Source organism: Phocoena phocoena, chromosome 3 (genome assembly GCF_963924675.1).
Source record: "Phocoena phocoena chromosome 3, mPhoPho1.1, whole genome shotgun sequence".
NCBI lineage: Eukaryota > Metazoa > Chordata > Mammalia > Artiodactyla > Phocoenidae > Phocoena > Phocoena phocoena.
Window position 1 is genome coordinate 149,730,642 of NC_089221.1, and position 26,530 is coordinate 149,757,171.

Below are 26,530 nucleotides of genomic sequence, written 5' to 3' on the forward strand. Positions count from 1 at the left end.
TGGTCCACACCGTCCGGGAGGTGACCCTACTGTTTCCTCTTGCGGACAAGCCTAAAGTCAGCCAAGCCACCTGCTCCACCGGGCAGGGGCTGTCAAGTGGTGTGGATTCGAGTCCACTGCTCCTGCCGTTTCATCTCGTCACTCTCACCATCCCCTGGCCCATTCATACCACAGGACCTTGAAGTGGGGGTCAGGTCAAGGGTCTGCAAAGTCACACAGGGCCACCAGGTGGGACTGAGCAAGGTAAGCGTGCATGGAGATGGGAGAGTGGGGGAAAAACATCAGAGTGCAGTGCCGAGGGGCATCAATGGGAGCTTGAGGTGGTGACAGTGATGGGAGATGGGTTCTGAAGAGTGGTACTGATCAGTGTAGATGCGTTTAGGATCATGGGAAAGCGGTAGAAAAATGATTACTCTTAAGGGAAGGAAGGAAACTAGTTGAATCCCGAGAGGGTCTGGGAGCAGAGGCACATCTAGCACTCAGATTTGATTTTTAAATACCAGCCAAAGGAATCAAGCCTCCTTGGAAAAACGGCAGATTCCAAGGGAAAGTACAACATGATCTTGGGGCATCTTCTTGTGCCAGAAAGGAAGGAAGTGCTGAGAGAGAGATGGAGACATGTCCCACGGATACAAAAACCCACTGGCCAAATCTGGGACAATTTGAGCATCAAAAGAAATAACTCTAACACTAATAGAACACATTGATTAAATAGGAATCCATGGGTCAACACGAATAGAAATAAATAAGAGAATAAGTAAATGAGGACAAGGGTAAGTTTTCATTACAGTAGGATGCCAACTAATAACTGTAGAAGGAATGATGGAATTAGAAAATTACCACTTGGCCCTTGTCACAGTGATACTTAGTTCAGCGGAGAAACATCAACAGGTGTCAATGTTTGATGAAGAGCAGAATGTTTACAAAGTCTAAAAGTATCTCCCCACAAGATATTAATTAATCACAAAGGGATAAAACAGCAACCTGGCAGACACATCTTTAATCAAGTGATCAAGGCGAACATCACCAGCAAAGGGACAATCTAAATCATGCACCTAGTTGGATGCTATGAAAAGAACACAGCATCACTTCTGTGATATTCCTGCCAAAGATGCAGAATCTGAATCTAACCACGAGGAACCGTCAGACAAACCCGAGGACTAGTCTACCAAAGATCTGGCCTGTTGTCTTTATAAAGAACTATACCAGATTGAAGGAATCAAAGGAGACGCGACAACTAAATGTAGCATGTGATTCTGAACGGAATCCTATCTCTGTAAAGGATATAATCGGGACAACTGGCAAAACTGAAGGTCTGCAGGTTAATGGTAGTAATGTATTAATGTTAATTTCCTAATGCTCTTATTGTGGCTATGTAGGAGGCTGTCCTTGTTTGTAGGAGTTACATGTTGAAGTACTTGGGGGTGATGGGGCATCATGTCAACAACTGCTCTCAAATGGTTCAGGAAAAGAGTTATTTGTACTATTCTTACAACTTGTGGGTAAGTTTGAAATCATTTCAAAGGAAAAGGAAAAAGTTTAAAAAAGTTATTAAACATCTACGAAGAGTCAGGCATCTTTGCTCAGTGCTGTGCTTGAAAGCTAGGCTTTGCAAAATGTGCTGTGTGTATGCCACGGAATATTATACAGCCTTGAAAAGGATGGAAATTCTGACACATGCTGCAATATAGATGAACCTTGAGGACATTATGCTGAGTGAAATAAGCCAGTCTCAAAAAGACAAATATTGTACGATTTCACTTACATGAGGTACCTAGAGTAGTCAGACTCACTGAGACAGAAAGTAGAATGGTGGTTGCCAGGGGTTGGGGGAGGGGGAATGGGGAGTTATTGTTTAATGGGTACAGAGTTTCAGTTGGGGAATATAAAAAGTTCTGGAGATGGATGGTGGTGATGTTTGCATAACAAGATGAATGTACTTAATGTCACTTAAAAAAGTGGTTGAGATGGTAAATTTTATGGTATGTATATTTTGCCACAATAAAAGAAATTGGAGGGGGAACAAAGCTAGTCTTTGGAGGTGAACAGCTTCTCGGCTCTGACACTTGTTACTGAGATCTCAGGTGAGTGCTTGTTTCTTTCTTGGTTACTGGTGACAAGGACACTGTCTTCATAATGCAGAGCCAGAGACCCCATGGGGAAGCCCTTCATGTAGCGGCTGTAGTGGACAGCACAGAGCAAGTTCTCAAAACAGACTACCTCCTCTTATCCTGATCATTACGAATCACTGACTCCATAACGCCGCAGGGCGGCTGCCGTTTTCCCCACTACCCCTCCTCCCACCTCCAAGACTTGTGGACTATTCAGCCCCCAGCCCACTATCTTCCCCTTCCTAGGAACTTCTTCTGTGGACAGTTAGAGAGGTGGAGTGCGCCCCAGCTGAAGACAGATATGAAAACTTACATGCTTATATATGCACAGACTGTCTCTGGAGAGGTATCTGGGAGCCTGGTGGGAAACTTCTGTTAAACCCATTTGTACCCTTGGGATGTCTTCCCACATACAAGCATTATTCCTTTAAATAAATAATTAGCTGGATCAAACAAATTACCCAAAGAGGGGGCCCTCAATGATGACTGAGTTCCTTTTGGAGGATCTGTCTTTAGGCAGATAAGAGGCGTTCAGAGGAAGCCTCTCCCTGCATTTGCTCTTTTTCAAGGGCCTACAGCTCAAAGTAATCAGTGTACTAAAGCAGCTTATTTTGTGGAGGCACGTCCTCAACTCCCACTGTCATGTTTTGGAGCGGCATATTCTGCTACCCTTCACTCTCATTTACAAAACGTTACGCTACACACACTGATTAGTTCCACACATAAGCCTTCTTCTGGCCTTGGCTCGGGGAGACTGCCTCTTGGGGCACCTCTGAGAGGCTTCTGAGAACACTGGGTGCTGGTTTCTGCCTGCTTCCTCCTTGTACCTCACACCCGCCTCTCCATGCTGTCTACATCCTGTCACCCTCACGCATCCTCGGGTGGTTCTACGTAGACACCCAGACAGGGATGTGAGGGAACCGCAGGCACCCCTTCCTCTCTTGAAAATTCTAGAACCAAAATCGGGTAGCTTAACAATCTAGTCTCATGGCAAGTTAAGGTCTAGAAGACAGCTAAAGAGATGTTTTTGAATAATTTAAAATAATCACAAGATAATGACCCTCTAGGGCAAGTATTTCCAACTCACATGTCCTCAGGGGCCAGCAGGGTGATGGAGATGGGTGAAGCCAGCCTGTGGCCTCTGCATGTCCCACTCATCTGAAATGGTGAGCTGCTATCAAACTTGGGCTGATTGTTATCCAGTGGGAATATGAAAGTGTTTCCAAACCTTGACATTTTCCTTTAGGAGCCAGAAATACAGATCTATATGGAAATCTCCCCATTTAAAAATATCGGTAATTAACAGACAACAGTCACGACTCTTTGGCCAGGAGAATATGGTTAGAGGGCACAGCAGAGCAGCCTGTCAGTTGGCAAACTCTGCCCTGTGACACGCCCTTGAGTGAGGGGAGCAAAGGCTGGCTAGAGCTGAGGGCGTGTGTCGAGATGTAGGAGGTCAAGTTGATTTGATTTGGGCCTACCTTGGGAACGAAGGGAGGACCCCGGAGGACTGACAAGCTGGAACTTGTTCTGTGAAGTAACAGGGCGGCAGAGCAGCAAACGGCGAGGCGGACGGGGAAATACGGGCTTGGAATTCAGAGAGGCTTGGCTTCAAGCCTTGCTTCCCTCTTTAATAGCCGTGTAATGAGGAAGATGCTTCACCTCTCTGAGTCTTGGTTTCCTCATCCGTAAAAGGGAGGATAGATCCTACCTAACAGGGTCATGAGAATTAAATGAAGTTGTGCCTACGAAAACGTCTACCACCTCGTAGGTGCCTAGTTCACTTGATCCTTCCTTTCGAACGTTTTTGAGTGAGGACGATACTTGCTGAAAGCAGTGTTTCAGGAGGAATGACCAAATGGCAGCTTGGAGACTGGAGTCAGAAAGACTGGCTCTCAGGCGGCGTGACCAGTTTGAGAGCACAGGTAATTGTTACTGCACGGCCTTGGAGTTGAGCCCATCCCCAGGGACAAGACCATAAAAGCGGACCCCCTGGCCCTCCACGGGTAAGGTGATGGACAGCGTGCTATGCGCAGTGCTAAAGCAAGCTTGGCTGCGCCAGCTTTCCTGTCTGCTTCCCACCAGAGCCTGGCCTCTTGCCACTGCTGACCCAGATGGGATTTTCGAGCCCGAACCTCAGTGCCGGCCTCAGGCACCAGCCAGGCCCCGACCTTTGCTGGGTCCCCGCACGTCTCTCCTCTAACTTTAGGAGCCGCTGAAGGCCCTTCTGCAGAGTTCCTGGCAGAATTCCGAGCTGCTTGGCAAACTCATCTTCAGAAGATGGTTTATAGCTTTCGAAAGCTAAGGCGGTTTAAACTACATGCAGACATTTCTAAGCCAAAATGGCCAAATGCACAGAACTTGCAAGGGACTAATGGGAGAATTCGCAAAAAAAAAAAAAAAAAAAAGAGAGAGAGATGGTAGTCTTGTACCTCAGGGGCAGAAGAGAACTGATTTTATACACTACGTAGACACTATGTTTATCCACTAATATAATTAAACCGTCATTACCAGTCAGCATCGCTGACTTTCCAAAGTGTTCCTAAAGTGAAAATGATTTTCAGTGTGCATCAGAAGCATCTGGAAGGCTTGTTGGCCCCTTCTCCAAGTCTCTGAATCGGCAGATCTGGGATCAGGGCTGCATTTCTAACAGTTCCAGGGTGATACTGATGCTGCTTGCTGGTGGTTGGGTGGTATGCTTTCAGAAGCACTGCTGTAATGAATCTGCTAGTATTCACTCAGTCTACAGTGCTAAGGAGTGTTACGGAATGCATGGGAATCCCGACATCCATCCCCTGATGAGCAAAGAGAAGTTAATGTTAAACAACAGAAATAGGATAAAACAATGATTGAAAATCTGATCTAGGAGCCACAAACTTCACAACAAGCCAAGGAGTTAGACAGTCTGGACTGGGTGGACATGGTGGTTTGGCAATACCAGTCAAGCACTTAGGCTAGTAACTGGGAACATGCTGGGGGCGATCGTCTCCAGTGGTAATTGTAGACACTGCCCCAGGTCAAAGAAGTGGACTACAAAAATGAGCATGGAGCTCTTTGTATCACCGTGACTCTAAGGCTTTGATGGTTTCTAAAGGTTGGTAATATTTGGTGATGTCTTACAAAGGTTAGTTCTGTGCTTCACGAGGCTTTTGCAAATGGCAGTGGTTTTTCCAACTATAGGGAGAGAAGCCTTGAGGTCTGAGACTAGTTTCTTGTTTAGGAGTGAATATAGCAAGGGTGTTTCAGGATGAGATATTTTTGGGTGGCCTCGTCCTCCTCAGAGAGGAATTCTTCTGCTTTATCTCAGAACGCAAGAATTTTCTAGGCTCTGCATGCCTAACCTAATACACAAGCATGAGGACTCCACTGACAATGCAAATAGGCTTCGCGGGAGAGGAGGAGAGAGCAGAGGTGGCTCTGGGCTTCCCAGCCCCTCTGGTGCTGTTTATCTGGTCTCGTTTTCCCGGCCTGCCGAGTTAACTACATTTACTCAAGGGAATATGGGCACTACTTCCATTTCAATTTGGCTCAGCTAAGAGTCCAAGTCAGCCCTCTGTCCCAACAGTAGTGAGGAGTTTAGTTACTCCTGTAACCTGATGATTTCATTTGAAAAAATTATCTCTAGTCTACAGTGACTTAGTGGATGTAATACTGATTTTAAAAAAAGAACAAAACTCCTTGGTATCTTGGCATATTTAACATTCTGTGAAAATTAGGGTGTTTCTCATCAACGGTACACCCTTCTCTTGTAATGGAAAAAAAAAAAAAGAGAACTGAGATGGACCAAAAACTGTCCGCCAAAAAGCATACACAACAGTCACTTGGGCATTTGTGGGCAGAAGGACACCTTCTCTGGGTTGCTCTATTCTGCCCTGTCACTGGGTTGAGGTCAGTGTTGGATGGGCAGGATCTTGGCTGGGTAGACAGAAAGGGGCTCTGCTGAGGCCTCCGTCCGGTGGCAGAGGCCTCCCAGGGAAGGAGGTTCGTGGTCTTGAAGAGGGGATACTAGTCTGAGAAGCTTCCTTGCAGAGCACAGGACTGGTAAGACTGGCCCTCCCATGTTTACCTATTAGTGGAGTGAAGAGGACTAGAGGGGCCCTTCTCTGGGTACTGAGGACTTGGTAGTTGAACTCCAAACTGAAAAGGACGCCAACCTGTTTCAGCGGGAAGCAGAACACACTTCAGAAGTACTGCCGCCTGCCCTAAACACGTGGTCAGCTTGCTTTAAAGTAAGGGCACATGTTGCCCAAACATCTTGCTAAATACGGAAGCGCAGTCCTAACTTACAGGTATTGATGGTAAAGGTGGAAGTCTAAACAGGTTAAAGTCTGAGTAACAATATCCAGGAGTCGACTCAACTAAGAACGAAAGACACTTAGTTTGAAGTAATTTTTGATGCCATCCAAGGCTTGGGACGCAATACGCCGAGTCATCACCTGGAACCTGTCCGAAACACTCTCGGGTCCTCCCAGAACTTCTGAATCCGGATATGCATCTTTTTCTTAAAATCCCCAGGTGACACGTCTGCAAACAAGTTTGGGGAACACTGACAGAGCACAGTACGCTCAACTAAAGACTGGCATCAGGAATAGTCTGGGGAAGAGAGGAACGTCTTGCTCACTCCCAGCTACACCCACTAGCTGCAGGACGACGGCAGTTCCACGGCATGTCTACCAGTCCTTCACTGCCATTAGGTCGTGCTGTGCACAGGAATGGCATGCAGGCCGAGGACAAACCTTACACTGCGCGCCTGGGGTCTAAGAATTAGTCGAGGCTTCAGAGTATCGAATGATTTAATTACGAAACTTAAGCCACTTATTAATTATTCACCTTCTAAAAAACACAAACGTGAGAATAAAATAAACACACCCAAGACTCACCAACCCTTGCAGGATAGGAAGCAGCCCTGGACAGAGAGCCTGCAAATGTTTTTCCTTATACCTAATTCTACATTTCCTCATGCATCCTAGGGTCCCATGTTTTGACACCTCTTACAGGGGAAAGGAAACGGAAGCTAAAGAGTCACGGACAAGAGGGTCACAACAACCTTAAAGCTATCTGATGCTAATGGCTTGTACACTCTTATTTGAAACTCTGAGTAACAGTATCAAATAAGCATTGTCAAATACCTACTCCTGGCTAACCTTTACTGTCATTCTTTGAAATTGCATCTTTGGGACTGGTTATGTGCCTTCACTGTAGCTGTTGCTTATCCCCAAGCACAAACCCTAAAATTCATACAGTCTCTAAGTTCAAGTACAGAGGTTTGTTTCAGGACAACCCCAAGTTGATGTAGTGTTTCTTAATGTATCTGTAGTGTCTAGTGGGTGTCACCCCTTGGACAGGCTGGCCAGACGGCAGCACGACGTGGGGCCCACGTGGTCAACTCTCCTACTGGCCCATTTGCTCCCTACTTTATCTGGACACCGCCCCACAGTCAACGTTGAATTGTGAAATCAGTGATGACCTTGGCCTGTCTTCACTCTGAAGTTGTACTCTTATGTAACTGAATCCAGTTCTTCACCATTAATTCAATGGAGCTTCCAAAACGTGTCAGGCATATTCTAAAAGGAAAAGATAATCATATCGAAATGTTAGTTTTGTGTTATGTTTAATTTTATATCCCCAAAGGATATAAACTAGATATAAACTAGAAAGAAAGACTTGAAATCAATGTTTTACTCTCCAGAATGGAATTGAGGTCTTCTCCTAATATAGACAGGTACAAAGGGACAATTTCTCTCGAATGCCCCATGTGAGCCTGATGTTCTCACTTTGTTCGCTCACTGATGCTTATTTTATTAATCAAAAGTAACAGACATCTTAAAGAATCTTACAAAGAGAACACCGAAGTAGAATGAGGGGATGAGGCACACCCTGATGGTTGCCAACAATGGCCGAGTTGAGTCCGCCGCTGCTTATGTTTACTAATGTCTCCCAAGCTCTGCAAAAAGCATTGTTTTGTGTATCTAGAGCTGGTTTTTAAAATTAAATTTCAAATGTAAAAAAAAAAAAAAAGGAGTGCTCCTAACAGAAGAATCCCACGGTAACTGACAGTGGTGAACTGAAATCCTTACTAAATACAAGGAAATCCAGCAGGGCTTAAAGCAGACTCTGAGCCCCATTTAGGATGCCACTTTAGAATGCATTGCTTGATTTTACATAAAAACTGTAAACCCAAGTTAACTCATGTCCAGGGGAGAGACTCATTTAAACAATTTCAGAACGACAAGACTTTCATCTGAATTTGCCTGTGCACACCAATCATCCCAGATGGTTTCTAATGAAACATCTATTCACAGCTTAAACGTTTAGCTCTGCTGGCACAGAAAATCATACTCACAGACACAGGAAAACATTACTAATTAGTTCTCAGTAAAACATGACTCATAACAAAATGAAGTCCATTTGCAGTAAATACTTTTCTGAATAGACAAGAAACATGACCTTCAATAATGGCTTACCCCTTTGCTATCCATTTTCTATATCTATAAGCCAGAGGTGAATGTTCCTGGACAAAAGACGGGATACTGGGGCTTCCCTGGTGCCGCAGTGGTTGAGAGTCCGCCTGCCGATGCAGAGGACACGGGTTCGTGCACCGGTCCGGGAAGATCCCACATGCCGCGAAGCGGCTGGGCCCGTAAGCCATGGCCGCTGAGCCTGCGCGTCTGGAGCCTGTGCTCCGCAAGGGGAGAGGCCACAACAGTGAGAGGCCCACGTATCGCAAAAAAAAAAGACGGGATACTGGACCTTAGGAAGCATCCTGGGATGGGGCTGGAGGGTCCTGGCTTTCAGGCTCTGGAGGGGGTGCTGGCACAGCTTCTTTTTTCTGGGCTGCCAGGAACTCATGAATTGCTCGTTCTATCTGTGGCCTGAAGATGTGGTTTAGTTTGGGATCCACCACCTGGGAAATAATTCTGTCCACTCCAGCTTCCAACATCCCTGACCTTGAGAAGACAAATAGATCATTCCATTATTTAGCCTCCAAATGTCATGAGAGAGCCCAATAAATGTCCACCTGGTCCAAAGTACAGCCCCTTGAGGGGGTTCTTTCACAGGGCAGTCCACTTACCACATAGGGTTCAAGCCATGATATCTTTAGAGGGCAATTCATGACCAGCAGCTATCATTATTCCTAATACACAATCTCATCCACTCCCACCTCAACCTTGTACAAAAGAACCAAACAAAACTGTCCCAAAGACAAAGAGCAAGTAACAATATGGTAGGAAAGAACCGACGGCACGGGGAGAGTTGAAAACCTCAGTCTGTCAAAGCCAGTAAGCCTCCCACTTGACTCCATTTCCTTCAATATCTATCCTCTCACAAGTCAAAGCAGGAGAAGCAGCCTCTAGCAGCAACCTGGCTAGTAAGCCCTAAACCTTGTATAACACAAATCAGTCAGGGCTAGGAATGTTTACAGCATCACCAGCAATTCAACAAGGCCTTCGGCTGTGGTTGTTACCTATGACACATACTAGGTAACCTGGAAGCAAACAAGTAAAACAGACAAGAAACAGACTGGTTCTCAGTTCCTAAGGGGCTAAAATACATCCCTAATCCTTTCTGAAATAGAGCAAAAATTAGTCAAGATGTCTATATTCAAACACCAGGGGTGGGTAGTGAGGAAGATTATGGTCACAGGAAACAAATCTCATTTGAAGGGTTTGGAAAATAGTCCATGCAGGGTCAAGCTGAATTGTTCTCCTCGAAGGATTAAAACAGTCAAATACCATCACAAGCATGGTGGACAGGTTTTACTTACTTTCCTTTAGACTTGAGTTCTTAGGCCATTCAAGCTTTTGCTTGGGTAAAAATAGGTCCTGCAGTAATGGGGCAAATGGTGTGTCAGGGTACAGCCAAGGAGACAACTGGGTGAACACACACAGTGATAAGTGAGATGAGAAACAGGCCTTGAACTGGTAAGGCTGAGTAGTGAATAAAGTGCTTCCTAGATCCAGTGGGAACTGACAGCTTATCAACAGAAAGCCTAGATGTAAACAGACCACCATTAGAGTACAGGGGCACTTTTGGGCAGACCTCAATAGACAATGTGTGCCCTTAGAGATGAGCACCGTGGAACACAGAAAGGTCAGCAGCAGGCCATGGGTCAGTGGGGAAGCAAAGCCACCTCTCCTTAGGCACAAGCCAACGGCTGTCCACCTACACCATCCCGCTTCCCAGGTCAGATTCACAGGGGTCTTTACTGGAGGTGAAAGCCTGACCAAGGAAAACAAAGTACCAAGAGTGTAGCTCCCTTTCTTGGAGATTTTAAAAGTGTTCGGAGAAAACAGGATCTTGTCAGGAGCCTAAAACGGAAGATGAAATGAACAAATAGGCAGTTAAAAGACTTACTAGTCATAATTAGGTTCAACAGTAGAGCCTGATTTCCTGTTAAGCCCTCCACGCTGCAGAACTGGGATACAGGTTCTGGGCCTGAACAGCCAGGCCAGCCAGCCAATGCTGAGGGCTGCAGTGTTTTATCTACAGGGTTAAGTAGCAAATCTTCACTTTAAAACTTCATTAGAATTTGCCTCAAATTCAAAATGTTAGCAAGAATCACATAGAAGTGTCTCAGTACCACATCCAAATTCATGTTTTCAGGTTAAATACATTCTAGCTCAAATCAAAAAGGAGGAAATATTTACATAGGTGGTAAAACTATGAAAAAAAAGCAAGGAAAGAATGACCATCCAACTCAGAAGTATGGTAACCTTCTGAGAGGAGGAAGGTATATCAAGAAAGGAGGGAAGCAGGGCCGGGGGGTTTTGGAGGGTGCTGGTAAGTTCTATTTCTCAACCTGGGTGGTGACTACAGGGATGTTTTAATTACTTGTTAGACTGCATCTCTGTTCTAAGCACCTTTCTGTGTTACATTTCATATTAAAGGTATATAAAGAGAAGCGCCACATGCGTACCTCAAGAATGACATCATTGTGTATTAGAAAATTAACAGTAATGTTGACAGTTTTCATACCATTAATGGCACCCTTTCAAATATTTGGTGTTTAGATTTAGTTTCTTAATATGCTTGCCAATCGTTTAGAAGGCAGGGTTAAAAAAAAAGTTTCATCTGATTTGTTACTGCAGCTGTCAACTATGTTTTTTCTAAGGATTAACAATAACACATATAGGGACCAGTGCCAGACATGAAATAGTTGCTCAGTAAGTGGAAGCTATCGTCCCCTTCTCTCTGAAGGATCCCACAGTGCCACAGTCTGCTCCCTAGAGAAACAGAAAGGCAATGGGTGATAAATCCAGAATGACAAGGCACTGGGCATCTTTTGGTGTCATGCTTCTTCCCTAACCCTGAGAGCTTCTGTAAATTTTAGTTTCGTTTAAAAAGATTCAGATTTCATCAGCCATACAGCCATACTGAAAGTGCCAGCTCGTTAATAAGCATCCTTTTCTATTTTACAAAACTTATTTTGAAATTATATATCCATAGAAAGTTGCAAGGAATTACATAGGGAGGTCCACACACTCCTTTACCCAGCCACCCCGAATGCTTGTACTCTGCACAACTGCAGTACAACATCAAAGCCAGGAACAAAGGAAAAAGGAAAAATTCTGTAACTATATGTGGTGATGGATGTTAACTAGACTTACTGTGGTGATCATTTCAAAATATATAAAAATATTGAATCTTTATGTTTGAAACTCATTATACCTGAAACCAACATGCTGTATGTCAATTATACCTCCAAAAACAAAGGGGGTGGGTGCAAAAACCCAGAAAACCAGCACGGGTACTCTCCTGACCTCGGTTACATCTCAGTTACAGCGGCACTCATGTGCGTCGGCGTGGGTAGCTCTGCAAAACTTTATCATGAGGACCTTCATGTAACCACCACCACAATTGAGATACTCACCTGTACCCCACCCCCTTCCTGATCCTCCTTTCTAGCCACACTCACCCCCCGACCCTGACCCTAAGCCCTAGCAGTCACTAATCTATTCTCATCCCTATAATTATATGTTAGTTCACGAATGTCACAGAAATGGGATCGTGCACCACTATCTTCTTGATACTGGGTTTTTTTCACTCGGCACAATTCCCTGATACTTCTGTTTTTAAAGGGGAAGGCTTCACAAGCTTTTAGATATTCCAGGAGAGATAGTGGGTCAAGAAAACCTGAACATAAGTGCTGATACGAAGAGCAAAAAAAGGATTCTGAATGGATTAGAAAAAGCTTATCTTAGGACACTGGATTTCATGAGCCACCACCACTTTTGTGCCAGTGACACTGAGAAGTCACTTGGATGAGTGATCAGTAGCACCTCATTAACTAGGGTTCAGTTTGCTACTGTGAAGAATATACCTTAATAAGACTCCATGCCTTCCTGAAAGCTGCCATTACACTTTAGAGGGGCCGTGTGGATTCAGAAAATTTGTATAACCCACACTGACTTGTGAGAAGATCCAGCTGCTCTTGCCCAAGACCCAAACATTGATATATCGGTATGAACTCCAGCGTGTGTTCACATTACACTGAAAACTTCAAAGAGTATGAAATATGTCTTACAATTTGGAATATCTTTCCTGGTAGAGGTGTGCATGGGAGGCCTATGTGGGTAGCAAGAATTTCAATTGAGTTCTTTGCTTACTTGAACCTTAATTTTAATAGGGGCGGGGTCTGCTGTAACTTGTATGTCACATTTGCTGGAAAGTACCATGCACCTTGACCAAATAGTGCCTTGCACTGGCCTTCTTGCGAGTCCCGCTTGTGATAACTGCCTTTTCGCTCTCAATTCTGCTTACTTACTGAACCACACTCTGCCTCAGACCATTTCGCAATTGGTTTTTGTTCATCGTAGGATTCCACTCCTGCTTGTCCAGATGTGTTGACACAAAATTATCCACTTTCTGCCTCAGGTTTTGGTAAGCTGGCTAAAATATTAAAAAGAAGGGGCAAGGTCAGAAGTTACATGCACCAAAGTTTTGGAAATCAGTCATTCAGAACACTGCTTTTCATCGAAATGCAGAATTTCAGGTCCTTAAATACACTCCCATCGTGTCCATGAAGATCACACAGCATGGCAGAGCATGGATTAATGACCAACATGTGTGCCTGCTACAATGCCAGATGCTTTATTACCCCACTTACTTTTCAAATAACTCTACAAGGGAGGTCCCGTTGGCTCTCTCCTGCTCTCATGTTAGAGGATACAGGCTTAGAAAAAGTAAACAACTTGCCTACAAGGCTGAAATGTGGCAAAGCCAAGGTTAGACCCAGGCCGTTTCCAAATCAAAGGAAATGGGTTCTAGTCCAGCTCCACTGCTTACTAGCTCTCTTACTTTCGACAGGTCAGCCAACCTGAGTCTCAGTTACTTCCGTCTGTAAAACAAATATTACTGCCCTGCTTACCTCACAGGGTCTTCTTGGCCACAAGCAAGGCCTCGGGAAAGTTCTCCGCATAAAATGAAGGCCCACCCAACCCTCAGCATGACTCATGAATGCAGACTGAAGTCAATGCCTACGGAACACTGGGAAAGGCTGAAGGGAAGCAAAACTTAAGTCCCCAAAGGAGCCTGAGAGGCACTTATTGGTCTCAGATGTTCTAGACCCAACTAGGATCAGAACAAAATCAGAAAGGAACTTGATGAACACAAGGAATCCACGTGAACATAAGGAATGCATGTTCTAAGCCTCCAAGACCTTCTGGACCCACTAGCCGTTCCTCTCCAAACCAGGTGTCGCAGTGTGCATTGCTGTTCACACTTCATTCCTCTCTCCTCCCACTGTGGGCGGAGAACTCTTCCCTACCCCAGTGACACTGCGTTTAGCAGTGTGATCTGCTCTGGCCAACGGAGTGTTAGTGACAAGAGGTCCTAAATGTGGCTGTGCCACCTGGCTTGGCTCTTGTACTCTGGTGACCTTTGATGAGGGTAGTCCTTTGCAGCCCCTGTCCATCTGGCCTGGGACCTAGGATGAACACGTGCAGCAGACCTACCCCAACCCACAGCTTGGACCCAAGCCCAGGCCACCTACAGCTGAGCACCAAGCCTATCTAGATCAGAGGAACTTTAGCTGACTTGTAGCCCCATCAGCATGAGAACAAATGCTTGTTATAAGTCACTGAGATTTGGTTTATCATGTAGTGTTACTGTGACAAAAGTTTGCTAACAGTCAGGTCAATGAAACTGACAAAGGAATCGACTGGCCTCAACTCCATGAATGGGCTCTTCCCAAAGGTCATGACTCACAGGCATAAAGACTCTCCACCAAACCTGGAGAGAGTAAGGCAGGGAGACGGGTGAGGACTAAAATTCACAGATACCCCTGTACTGTCTGCCTAGCAACTCTTGTTTCCTGGTAACCATCTTCCCCTCTTCATTACCCACTACTGTGGGGAGGGCAGTGGGTGCCATGTTCTCCTGGCTACAGGGGTGGGTGCCTACCCATGTTGAGACCATGCAGACACTTCCTGGGATTTTTTGAACTGGAGCTGTTTCTAGAGGAAGAAGCTGTAAGAGGTAACCAATAGATACGAGTAACCAAATGGATGACTCTGCTCTGCAGTGACAGTTAAGAGAGTTATGAAGAATAGGCATGAAAGACAGCCCTAGTGGAGCATTCCTGGTTCCAAATGCATCCCTACCCTTCTGGCAGTTTATCCATTCTAGCTTTCCTTAGATCCCATGAGCCAACAGAGTCTCCCCTTGGCTTACAGGAGTTAGAATTAGATTTGTAGCTTTTAACCATTAATCCTGATACTATACCTTCTACGATTCAAAATAACTCACCCAGTTTTAGATAGAAACGGTTCACAGGGAAAAGGACAAAGGACAGCTAATGTCACCACCAAACCTTAAGAGACCCTGACAATACAGAATAATCCCTTCAGTTCATGAAGTGAAAGGACCTAATGTGCCTGCCACTAACATTTTATTATACTTACTATCACTATCTCCGTCTCTTCTTCACCTATCAGTTTGTTCTGTTTGTTTATATTTTGGATGCACTGCAAAGTAAATTACAAACACCATCAGTACACTTTTTATGTTAGTAGTCTGGGGTGGAGCCTAACAATAAATCTGACAAGTTGTCAGGTGATGCTGATGATCTAGGGGCAACACTTTGAGAACCATGGGACTAAAGCAACGAAGGATGTGTCTAAAACACACTATCTTCAAGAATTAAGACAGGGCTTCCCTGGTGGCGCAGTAGTTGAGAGTCCGCCTGCCGATGCAGGGGACGCGGGTTCGTGCCCCGGTCCGGGAAGATCCCACATGCCGCGGAGCGGCTGAGCCCGTGAGCCATGGCCGCTGAGCCTGCACGTCCGGAGCCTGTGCTCCGCAACGGGAGAGGCCACAACAGTGAGAGGCCCGCGTAGCGCAAAAAAAAAAAAAAAAAAAAAAAAAAGAATTAAGACAACCAGGTGACTACCAGAAAGAACATCTAAGGAGATGTTAAGTGGTGAAGGCTCCAATTCCCTCTCCCCCAACAGATTCTCAATACCGATTTAAAGAAATGTATACTACATTGATTAAGCCACACAAAACCCAGTGAGACAAATGAAACATGAGTGCAGAACTTGCAGTGGGAAGTTGAGAACACCCAGTACTGGAAAAGGTGAAAGCTCTGTCAATATGTACCTGGGAACCTTAAATAAGGAAAATTAAACACCCCATTTCAAGGATAGCACTTCTCCTTGAGTTTTTAATCTTGGAGAATAACAGCATCCACCACTTACTATTTATACTACCTGGTCTACGTTTCAGTTTTCTACCCTAGAATACAATCTTTGAGGACTGGGTAGTGACTTGCTCGTTCCTGTATCCACAAACCCCATCAATAAATGTTTAATGGGTACATGGACAAGGTCTTTCCCTATTTTTAAGGCCTAGTTTTAAGCTCACAATCTTGCTGTGAGGTCCGCAAAAGATTTCCATGATAGGCTCAGAGGGGAGAAATCACTTCCGTCTAGCAGCCCATTCAGGAACAGAGCCTCCTAAGTCTTGTTGGAGAAGCTTCTGGAAAGGGAGTAAACGAATATTCCAGCAACTGCTGCTTGTCTGACACTTAACACACGTGACTTCACTGAATACAAATGAACCTTGGCAAGTAGGTAAAGTGAAACAGCATTGCACTATCTGTTGACTTGGTTGACCTATGGCATTAGGATCTCGAATAGGCACCAAATCCCTTTCAGTCAATGATGGAGAACAAAATAGGGTGCTGGTTCTACAACAATGTACCTTAATTAACTGTGCATGCAAGTCTGCAAATCACTAAGCTGGAGAAAAGGGATAGTTATTATAGGCTAATGATTGTGCATTCAAACCATTCACGCTCACTTACCTGGTTTTCTCCACCGTTTTTAACATACTGAGATTTGTTACTGAGGGCTTTAAAGGAGTCCCATCTTGGGAAAGACAGGAGATAGGCAGGCTGTGAAACCGGTGTTGGATCCCCAAGTTGAGAGATGCGACTGGGCTAAGTCGCACAGAACAGTGATGGGGCTGGGAGCCGAACCCACGTGGGCATCCCTCAGAAAGCTTCCTATACTGCCCTAAGCGGTCTCCTCGCTGCTGAGATTTTTAAGGTGTCTTTTGTGTTTCTCTCTCCTTTGGAAATGCGAAATGCAACCCTGGCAGCCTCATGCCCAGCCCGGCCCGCCTGAGCCCAGGCGGCCTAATCTACCTTGGTGTCCACGTCGGCCAGGCAGTCCCGGCGGAAGCTGTCAAACAGCCCCCGGCTCTTCAGCTGCTCCACGATGAGCGCGATGAGCTGCGGGTCGCCGGGAGGCAGTGAGGCCGGGTTGATGGGGCCGCCGCTCCCACCGGCTCCCGTCGCGCCTGTCGTCGCCCCCGCCGAGGCTTGGCCGGCGCCGCCGCCGCCCACCGCGCCGGTGCCCCCTCCGCCCCCGCCGTCCGCCATGGCTGCGCCCCGGGCCCGCGAAGGAGACTGAATACGGATTCCTCTCAAGGACAGAGGGCCTGGGTCGTGTAGAGGTAGCCGAGGGGCCGGAGAAGGAGGAGGCGGCGGCGGGGGAGGAGGAAGGAGTGGCGGCGGGGACGGCGGCAACGGCCGCTTCTGAGGCAGCAGAGGTGGCGGTAAAGGCGGCAGAAACCGCCCGCCCCATCCATGGCGCTCTCCGGGTGACGACACCGCCGACCTCTGCATTGTGGGGCAGGAGGTTTTCCGGCAGTCATCTCCAGCTTTCTTATAGGCAGAGGTCTGGCCGACGGAAACTACATCTCCCGGCAGGCTCCGGACTCTCGTCTCCAGTTTGCGGGGCAGTATGGGACTTGTAGGCTTAGGCCCTAGTGATTGCTGCAGCCTGGGCTGGCCTTCCTCGCTCCGTTACTGCCCTCTCTCTTTAAATCAGCGCGTCCTCAAAGTGCCTGATTATAAGAACCGTCTGCTAGGCTGATTGAAAGTATAGATTCACAGGTTTGTCCCTTAGAGATTCTGATTCAATATTTCTGGGTCGGGGCCTAGGAATCTGTGCTTTTAACATGCATTCCCGCGCCTTTCTTGAACAATACGATCCAGGAAATGTGGGAAGCAGTGGACTAGTCAAGTTTCTTTTATTCAGAAATTGTGGATGTATTTCCCCTTGTGATTTTAATAGAAATGCATACTTATTTTAGGAAATTGAAAAATAATGGAAAACTGCTGTAAAAAAATTTCCCTGATTCTCTATTTTATGTATTTCCTTCCAGATATTAAATATTGTCAGTAATAATAAACGAAGATTGAGTAATTGGAATATTACAGGCACGATACTAAGTACTTCACATACACTACTTCACAATCTAAAATGCAGATCTTGTCATCGGTATTTTACAGAGGCAGAAATGGAGGCACAGAAAGTTTGTTACCCTGATCACGTAGCTAGAGGTGGAAGAGGAGGGTTTGAACAAAGGTTTCCTGAATCCAAATCTTGGCAATGTTTAACCTAAGGTGTTCTACATTCTGAGAGCTAGCTGGCATCAAAGGTAAGGCTTTTTTCTTGATTTTTTTGTAGCCCCAGTTTACTGTTGGAACTGCCACCACTGTCCTCTCTTCCATTCAGCCTTTTGTCCATTGTTGACTGAACTCCTGCCCACAGCCCCTGGCAATTCTGCTTGCTATTGTTATTTCCTCATCTTCCATAAGCAGTGGAGGGGTTGTAAATAATAAATTCTTCAATATCCTTGTCTTCTGGGAAGAGGCATCATAGACAGAGATCTGGGATGCTCTCCACTCCACCATTTCCTATTTAACAGAGTTTAACCCTTAAAATGAAAATCGGGATGTTCGTTTATACTCATCCTTTAACTCAAGCTAAATCTTCCTCAAAGGTTAAGGTAATGACCAACATTCTCTCTTAATACTTCACCATCCTGGAGATTACCTAATGACTATTCTTCCTAGTTGTACCACACTCATCACCCACCTTTAGCCCCAGGAGAGGCCCTGTTCAGACCACCTGGGCCTCATGTCCATTCTCCTCCAAGCTCCCTGACTTTGACCAGCCTCTTCTCCATTTTGGCACAGCACACCTTACTCTCTTTCTCCAGGGTAACTTTTCTGACCCTCTGACTTAATCTGGTCTTGTCTCACTGGTATAGACTCTCAGAGCCTCTTTCTTGTACCAATTATTATAATCAAAAGTGAATAGTTTATAGGCTAGTTGGCCACCTGTTTCCCCTGCTACAGTGTAAGCTTTAGAGCTGGAACCACAGCTTGCTCTTCATCACTGTGTTCCCAGCCCGTAGCTCAATGCCTAGCTCAAAGTAGATGTGTACATTTTTGTCTATTTCCTATAATCATGGGGTGGAGTCAGAGAGAGAGAGAGAGAGAGAGGGAGAGAGAGAGAGAGAGAGTGTGTGTGTGTGTGTGTGTGTGTGTGTGTGTGTGTGTGGAGCGGGGGAGGTGGGTGGAGGAGAGTGTCATTTGTAGCCACTACTTTCAGAAAAGAAAGTAGGAGATGATGGATTAATCCATCATGACCAAATGGGTCAGTGATCCTGGAGATTGGCAGCAAATGGTTTAACCCTTTGTCAGTCTCATGGGGACCTTGTGTCCTAGTTGCTAGAACTCTCAACTGTGAAAAGAGGCTGCACCCTATACCTGTGACCTTGCCTCTGGAATTGATATTAATTGGGTGTGGTGGGGTCGGGGGAACGAGGAGTGAAGGAAATCAAGACTAGGGGAGGCTTATTGTTCGTCCAAATTTGCAGTAGGAAGCTTCCACTACATCCAAAATGTATTCCTCCCCCAAGTCAAGGAGCATGTAATACACAATAATTGTCACCAGGGAGCGCCATTGCTGTATTAATAATACAGGACCTTTAGAAATTTCTATGCAGAACACTGTTTTAATTTTGGCCCAGGTGGTGATCTCATTTTCAGATATCCTTTAGGAAAAAATAATTGTTGCCTCTCATTGTTAAAATTTGTAACAAGTTTCCTGAGCCCAGTGAATTGTACATATTAGGTGTTGGAATATTTTATGTCAAAGACTGCAGGCCAAACCCAGATCTCAAAGGAGAAAGGGCAGAAACTAGAAATGAGATACACAGTTTGCCAAGGGAGATGTGAAAAAGCAGCCAAGTGCGTGGGCTTTTTGCATCAGGGGGCACTGGATTGGAAGCCCAGCTCCATCACTTTGAGGTGGTGTGACTTTGGGAAAGTTGCATCACCTCTACGAGCCTCAGTTCCATTTTAGCAATCCACTTAGCGTAATAATTCCTGGTCCTCAGCAAGTGTTGATAACATATTACAGCCACAAATTCACATTTGGGTTGGGAAGTTATTTGGTTAACCACTGTCGTCTCTGCTAACTTCTAAATTCCATGAAGGAATGGATTGTCTGTTTCATTTATCATTGTGTCCCCAGCACCTAGAACAGTGTCTGGTACATACGGGCTCTTTGTAAATATATGATAGATGGATGGAAGAAGAAAGTAATGAATGAGTAAATGGGAAATTTGCTCTTCTAAGTATAGGATCAGGCCATTCAAGATTTTTTTTTTAATGCGGTACACGGGCCTCTCACTGTCGTGGCCTCTCCCGTTGCGGAGCACAGGCTCTGGACGCGCAGGCTCAGCAGCCATGGCTCACGGGCCCAGCCGCTCCACGGCATGTGGGATCCTCCCGGACTGGGGCACGAACCCTTGTCCCCTGCATCAGCAGGCGGACTCTCAACCACTGCGCCACCTGGGAAGCCCCATTCAAGATTTTTGATACCTCCCTCCACCAAATGGCAGAATATACTCAATATATTGACTATATATACAGAGGGGTTAGGTGTTCTAGTGAGCTTTCCATATGTGTGACTGAACTGGACTAGGAACCTGGGGCTGGGAGCAGGCCCCAAGGTTAGAAGTCAGTCTATGCGTTGCCTTGGTAACCTTCCAACCTTCTAATCCAAGATCCGGTTATTTAAGCAAGAGCGTTCCAGAGCCCAGGGCTGCATTTAGACACCACATCCACTTGGGGTGGACGGGTTGTTGGTCCTTATTCATGTTCATGGTGTGGCCCTTTTTCTCCTTGCTTCCTTGTTTTCATCCAAAGAGCCTTACTAATTCTCAGGCTGGACAGGTATTCATTTCTTAATTGACAGCATCCAGCGTTTCTCGAGATGGCCTGCCTGTAGTGTATTGGCTACATCTGCATCAAAGGATCTTGGCTGCTTTCTGTTTGTTTCTTTGCGATGTTTTCCAGCATCTCTAATGACAGATTGGATCCAAATACTCAGAAAACAGGGCTTTGATAAGCAGGCGTCCTCAGCACCAATCAGTACTACCACTGCCTCTCCCACCTAACATGCATCTTAGACAACATTTCAGGCTGCAGTGTTTTTTTTTTTTTTTTTTTTTTTTTTTTTTTTTTTTTTTTTTGTGGTATGCGGGCCTCTCACCACTATGGCCTCTCCCATTCGGAGCACAGGCCCCGGACGCACAGGCTCAGCGGCCATGGCCCATGGGCCCAGCCGCTTCGCGGCATGCGGGATCCTCCCAGACCGGGGCACGAACCCATGTCCCCTGCATCGGCAGGCGGACTCTCAACCACTGCGCCACCAGGGAAGCCCCCTGGGCTGCAGTGTTTTTAACACGTTGTCATTTTGAATTATCATTACTAAAGAATGCTGAGTGGAAGAGGCATCCTGATATAATGTAGAGAAAAGAATGGGAAGTTTGGAATCTGGCTTGGGTTTGGATCCAGCACCTCTGCTATCGTCTCTGTGACCTAGGACAATCTTCTGAGCCTCAGTTTGTCGTGAAATGTAGAGATAATATATATGCAGAAGGTGGCACATGGTAGGCACTGATAGCTAATAATATGGTCTGTAGTCTGTGGTGGGCAGAAATCTTGAATAATATATATTCAGAATTAATACATATTTAATTACTTTGCTAGTTTTAATCTTGTGATGACATAGAGAACCGCTCAGCCAGTCCCTAACTTGGTGGGCTCAGTGAAGCCAAGTTCACAGTCGAGCCCTCCATGCTATTGCTGCCGTGGTCTGGATCTGTCCTCTGCCTTTGTCTTCACACCTACAATGCCATCTCTCATTCTCCAGTGACACACATATCGAATCATTTACTTCTAGTTGCCTATCCGGTATCCATTCCCCTTCTTTATCAACAGAACCCAATTTTGTCTGGGGCTTCGGTGTGCCCTGTTGAAGTGTGTACTTCCCTAGATTCCTTTGTTGCTAGGAGTGACCATAGGTGCCATTTCTGGCCAAGGAGATAGAAGCTGAGGGTATCTGGGAAAGCTTGGCCTTGCTGAGAGAAGCATTGCCCCTTCCTGCTGTGGCGTCGAGGTGCAGCAGTCCTAAACCAACACCCTAAGGGTTAGTGAGGGGCCAGTTACAAACTGGCTCTGGCCAGTGAGCTGTGAACAGCAGTGAGAGTTGTGTCACTTCTGGGCCAGGACATTTAAGCTGATTCACTTTGCTGTACAGCAGAAACTAGCACAACATTGTAAAGCAACTATACTCCAATAAACAATTTTTTAAAAAGTACCAACGTGAGACCCTCCAAGAATTCTCCTTTCATCTGCCATGATAACCGGCGCAATTTGAGATAGTGGCTGATCTGTCATGCTGAGCCCCAGAGTGAGGGGACATGGAGTAGGGGCCCTGGTCGGCCCCTAATGAACCAGCAGGAGTGAGAAATAAACCTTGGTTGTTGTACGCCACTGAGGTTGTGGAGTTGTTGGTCACTGCGGCATAATCTAGCCCATCCTGACTGATATAACCCTGACCCCATTCCTCTACTAAACCCATCATTTATGGAATGACTGAATGTAAAAACTAACTAACAAATGATTAACTAAAAGCACGAATGAATTTCAAGCTTCCTTCTCCTGGGCCCCATCCCTTCAGATCATGTCTAGGAATGACTATAAATCCACCTAGTTTACTCTGTGTACCTTTGTAGACAGCTGAGGTCAGTCTTTCTTCAACTTTGGCGTTCATCAGAATTCTCTGAGGGCCTCGTTAAAAATACAGATGCCCCGCCATCCCCTCAGATCTGCAGAATCAATCCTTAGAGGTGGGTCTTGGCCATCTGCATTTATTATAAGTTTCCTAGGAGGTTCTGACAATGGGCCAAAGTTTGGAACGGTTGGCACTTTGGGTAGAAAATTCAGACCCCCATCAACAGGTCTGAAAGGGTGATTGTTTCTGGCATGTGGGTTTTCCAGCATCTCTCAGTCATCCCTGCCTCAGCTCCTACCCTCAGCCCTCACCCTTGTTCCCAGGTGGCTACTTCTACCTAAGTGATCACCTTTGATTAAAGCTTCCCTTGAAAATATCAGTGACATCTCCCCTCTGGCCCTTGCATCTCTTGTCTGTAAAAAGAAGGGAGTTTATACCTAGAGGGAGGCCATCATTAGTGGTGCCTGAGAATGGAGGCAGGTACGAAGGGTGCAGAGGGGTGCCGGTAACTGATCGAGGCAGCTCTGGGGCCGTCCCACAGAAGGTGGCATTCAGACAGGGTCCTAATGAGTGTGGTGGGCATTGCCCTTCTTTGTAGAAGTGCCTTTGAACATGTTCCTGCATTTGGGCCCTCCCCACCTTATGAGTCTTGGCAGGATGGGGAGACCCCCTTCTACCTGGGAGCCCAGAGACTTGCTTTCCCGGCTTCCCAAACATGTGGTCTTGACTTCAGCCATCAGAGGCCAATCTGGCACTTGACACAGCAGGTAGCATGTGAAGAAGCAAGCTGCATAATTGGGGGAGGTGGTGTCTGCCTCCAGAAGGGCCATGGTGGGGTCCCACAGGGTGTCCGGTACCTGCACGGGCAACATCAGAGGCACCTGACGCTGTTCTGTGCCAGCATTGGGACAGTGGCACCTCCATGGTGTGATTTGGTGGCTCCTGTCCATATCGTCTCCAAGCCTGGATCTCTGGCCCTCCCAGGGATTCTGGAAGCCACCCCATATTCTTTACTGCATACCTTTACTGATTAAACCAGCCAGAATTCATTTCTGCTGTGACTAAAGAACCTTTCCTGGGTAAGCAGGTAGAGAGGAGAGAGGTTCAGGGTCCCAGGCAGAGGGTACAGCTTGAGCAAAGGCCCAGAGTCTTGAAGAGCGTGGATATATTCTGAAAAGGGTTGCCAGTCCCATGGGTTGCAGAGCATGTGTTGGGAGTGGAGTGGGGACCAGAAAGAGATGAGGTTGATGAAATAAGCTGGGACCTCAAATGCTACCATTTCAGAGGCTGAATGTGACCTTGGAGTGGAGACAATGGGTTTTAAATAGGGCAGGGGCAGTATCAGATGCAAAATTGACAAAGATTTCTCTGGGACAGCACAGAGTGTGACTGGACCCGGTGAAGCTGGGGGCAGGGAGACGGATGAGGAAGCTAGAGGGGGCATCTCATGCGGTAGGTGTTGGCTAGGGCGTCCCTGCCCCTTGAGATCTGGCTAAGACTGCTCACTCCTTCCTCATCACCTCCCCCCGCCCCACCCCATTGCCTTCCTAGGCCCTGCAGAAGGCCAGGCGGGACCCCTTCCACAATTTCTGCAACTTCTCCATGGTCATCTCTGCTTCGGAGCTCCTGCCTCTGCTGTATTCATTTTAGTTTATGGATTTTCAGGTGAACTTCAGCACCTTGATCCTTTGGCACAGATTGAAGTTCTGAGAGTATCAGAGGAGACACTGACATTTCAGCAACATTAAAAACAAACAAACTGCAAATTGTACTTTCAACCGTCTTGTTCTTAGAGGACTCTACATGTCCCGAGGGATTCATGGTCAGCTATTTCTCCTCATGGGTGTACCAGCCTCAGTGCAACTCATTACCTCCTCTCTCCCCTCCCCGGTTCCGCCTACCTCTTCACTCCCACCCTCATGGTTTGCCTGTGAAATGCCAGATACTCCTGACGGGATGCACCACAAGTCAGCCCTCTCAAGCCCTCTCTTCCAAACGCAGCTCCAGGCCCACTTTTGCACCTCCAGGCCCACGGAGGAGGCCATCGAAACATGAGGTTATCCTCTTAAAAAGCTCCGCACCCCTTTGAAGACAGCAGTGTTAACAGTTACGTTTCTGCCTCTAGGATAGCTTTTCACAGTTGAATTTTGCTGGTAGTAATTGTTTTATTTATTTATTTACTTTATTATTTTTTTTGTCTGTGCCGCGCGGCTTGCGGGATCTGAGTTCCCTGACCAGGGATTGAACTCGCACCCTCGGCAGTGAAAGCGCAAAGCCCTAACCATTGGACTGCCAGGGAATTCTGAGCTGCTAATAATTGTAAACCACAAAATAGAAGAATTTTGTCCATCTCATGTAAAAGTCTGGAGGAAGGCTGACAGGGCAGCTCCATGACCGTCAGGCTCCCAACCTCCTCCGCCATCTTGAGAGCTCTGATCGAAGGTGGCTGCCCAAGTCCTCAGGCCCAAGGGAGCTGCGGGCAGGCTGGGAAGTGTTGCTGGACCTTTTTGCTACAACCTCTGGTTAAAATTTGGTGTTCATGTTATTAAGGAAGAAGGGGCAAACGCACATTGGGAGGAAACTAGTGTTCTGTGCTGTATCTATGAACACCACTTATCTCAGAAGTTAACCTGAACTTTTCCCTGGACTGGGTATTGAAGGAAGCGTAAATGTTTAGTCTGTTGGTCGTGGTGTACAATGGTACCAATAGTTGTTCTCACTCCTTTAGAAGTGTCAACATTGCAACTTCAGGGAGGGCTGGGGGCCAGTCAGACCTGGGGTGTTTGAGGCCCCTCATAGGTACAGGCAGACCCTCACTCACAGGGCTTTGCTTCCCTGTGTTTTCCTGGGACTCAGTCTGGCCAGTCACCTCTCTGTAGCTGAAATAGAGTATGGGCCCAAGAGGCCTGTGGATACACCAAATATCTCAGCTCCTGCTGCCCGTAGAGACTTTATTTCCAGAGGGATACTAGGGCTACTGAGAAGTGCCCATCATTCTGGGGAGACAGTACAATGGCTAAGGAGCCTATGAGTGAGGACGAGGCTGCCGGCCTGCCTGAGCTCCAGGAGGCTGCCTTGGCTCCTGGCTCTGGGTACTCCTGGCCCCTCCAGTGCTTCATGGGTGGGCTGTGCTCCGAGCATCTGCTGGTGTCATGTGCAATTTGAGTGGACCACTTCCGTGATCACACTCCAGAGTTGGGGTTTCCTCTGTCCCTCAGGGGTGCTAGAGGAATGTACAGGTCCCAGTGGCCCAACCTGGAATGAAACTCAGGTCTCCTGACTCCATTTCAGTGCCCTTTCCTTCTCCTCCCTCCCTAGGAAGGCTCTGGTTGGCGGGCTCCATGTAGTAGACTGTGGGCATCATTAACGCTATGCACTGGGTAGTCCCAGCTCTCTGCTTTCTAGACCCAAGGCAGGATTGTAACTGCCGGCCTCAAGGCAGGACCATTTGACTAGTTCCAACCAATGAGCCACGAGTAGAAGTGATGTCACTTCTGGTCTAGAGCCTTCAATGGCTGCTCCAGATCTCTCTTTCCATCTGCTGAGGTGACAGTGGCCAGTGATGGTGGGTGCTCCGTCAGCCTGTGACCGGGAGCAGAGCCTGCAGCTGACCCCTGATGGATCTGTAGAGTGAACAAGAAATAAATCTTTGGCGTTTTAAAAATTTAGGATTTTTTTTTGTTATCACAGCATCACCCATCCTAACCTAACAGTGCACACCTACCATCTATTTTGTCGCCTGACATCTCAATGCCCTTCCTATTTTGGGGGTAACTTCTACCCTCTTGAGACTTGTTGGGAGGCAGAGCCTTCCTATAGATGGAAATGCCAGGTACCACTTTCCCAGCTCGCCTTGCAGCTCAGGTGCAGGCACGTGGCCAAGGCCAGACAAGATAGTGCTACAGCGGCAGTACCATGGGCTCGGCATTTGTAGCAGCTGCAGTGGGTGACGTTGTTGGGCTGGTTCCGTTGCAAGAGTTTGGGCTGTGATTCTGGCTGTGTGACCTCCCTTTTCTCTTGCCTACTCCCTAAGCC

General features: G+C 46.7%; 1 protein-coding gene across 1 annotated transcript; it reads right to left on the reverse strand.

Moving 5' to 3' along the window:
- Nucleotides 1-6,903: 6,903 nt before the first annotated feature.
- BOD1 (biorientation of chromosomes in cell division 1) lies at nt 6,904-17,124 on the reverse strand. The gene is made up of 4 exons (XM_065874204.1): nt 16,759-17,124; nt 12,877-13,001; nt 8,862-9,058; nt 6,904-7,675 (listed from the first exon to the last, which is right to left on the reverse strand). Exons 1-3 carry the CDS (start codon nt 16,993-16,995, stop codon nt 8,863-8,865), a joined length of 558 nt encoding a protein of 185 aa, XP_065730276.1. The 5' UTR covers nt 16,996-17,124; the 3' UTR covers nt 6,904-7,675; nt 8,862.
- Between the last annotated feature and the right edge of the window lie 9,406 nt (nt 17,125-26,530).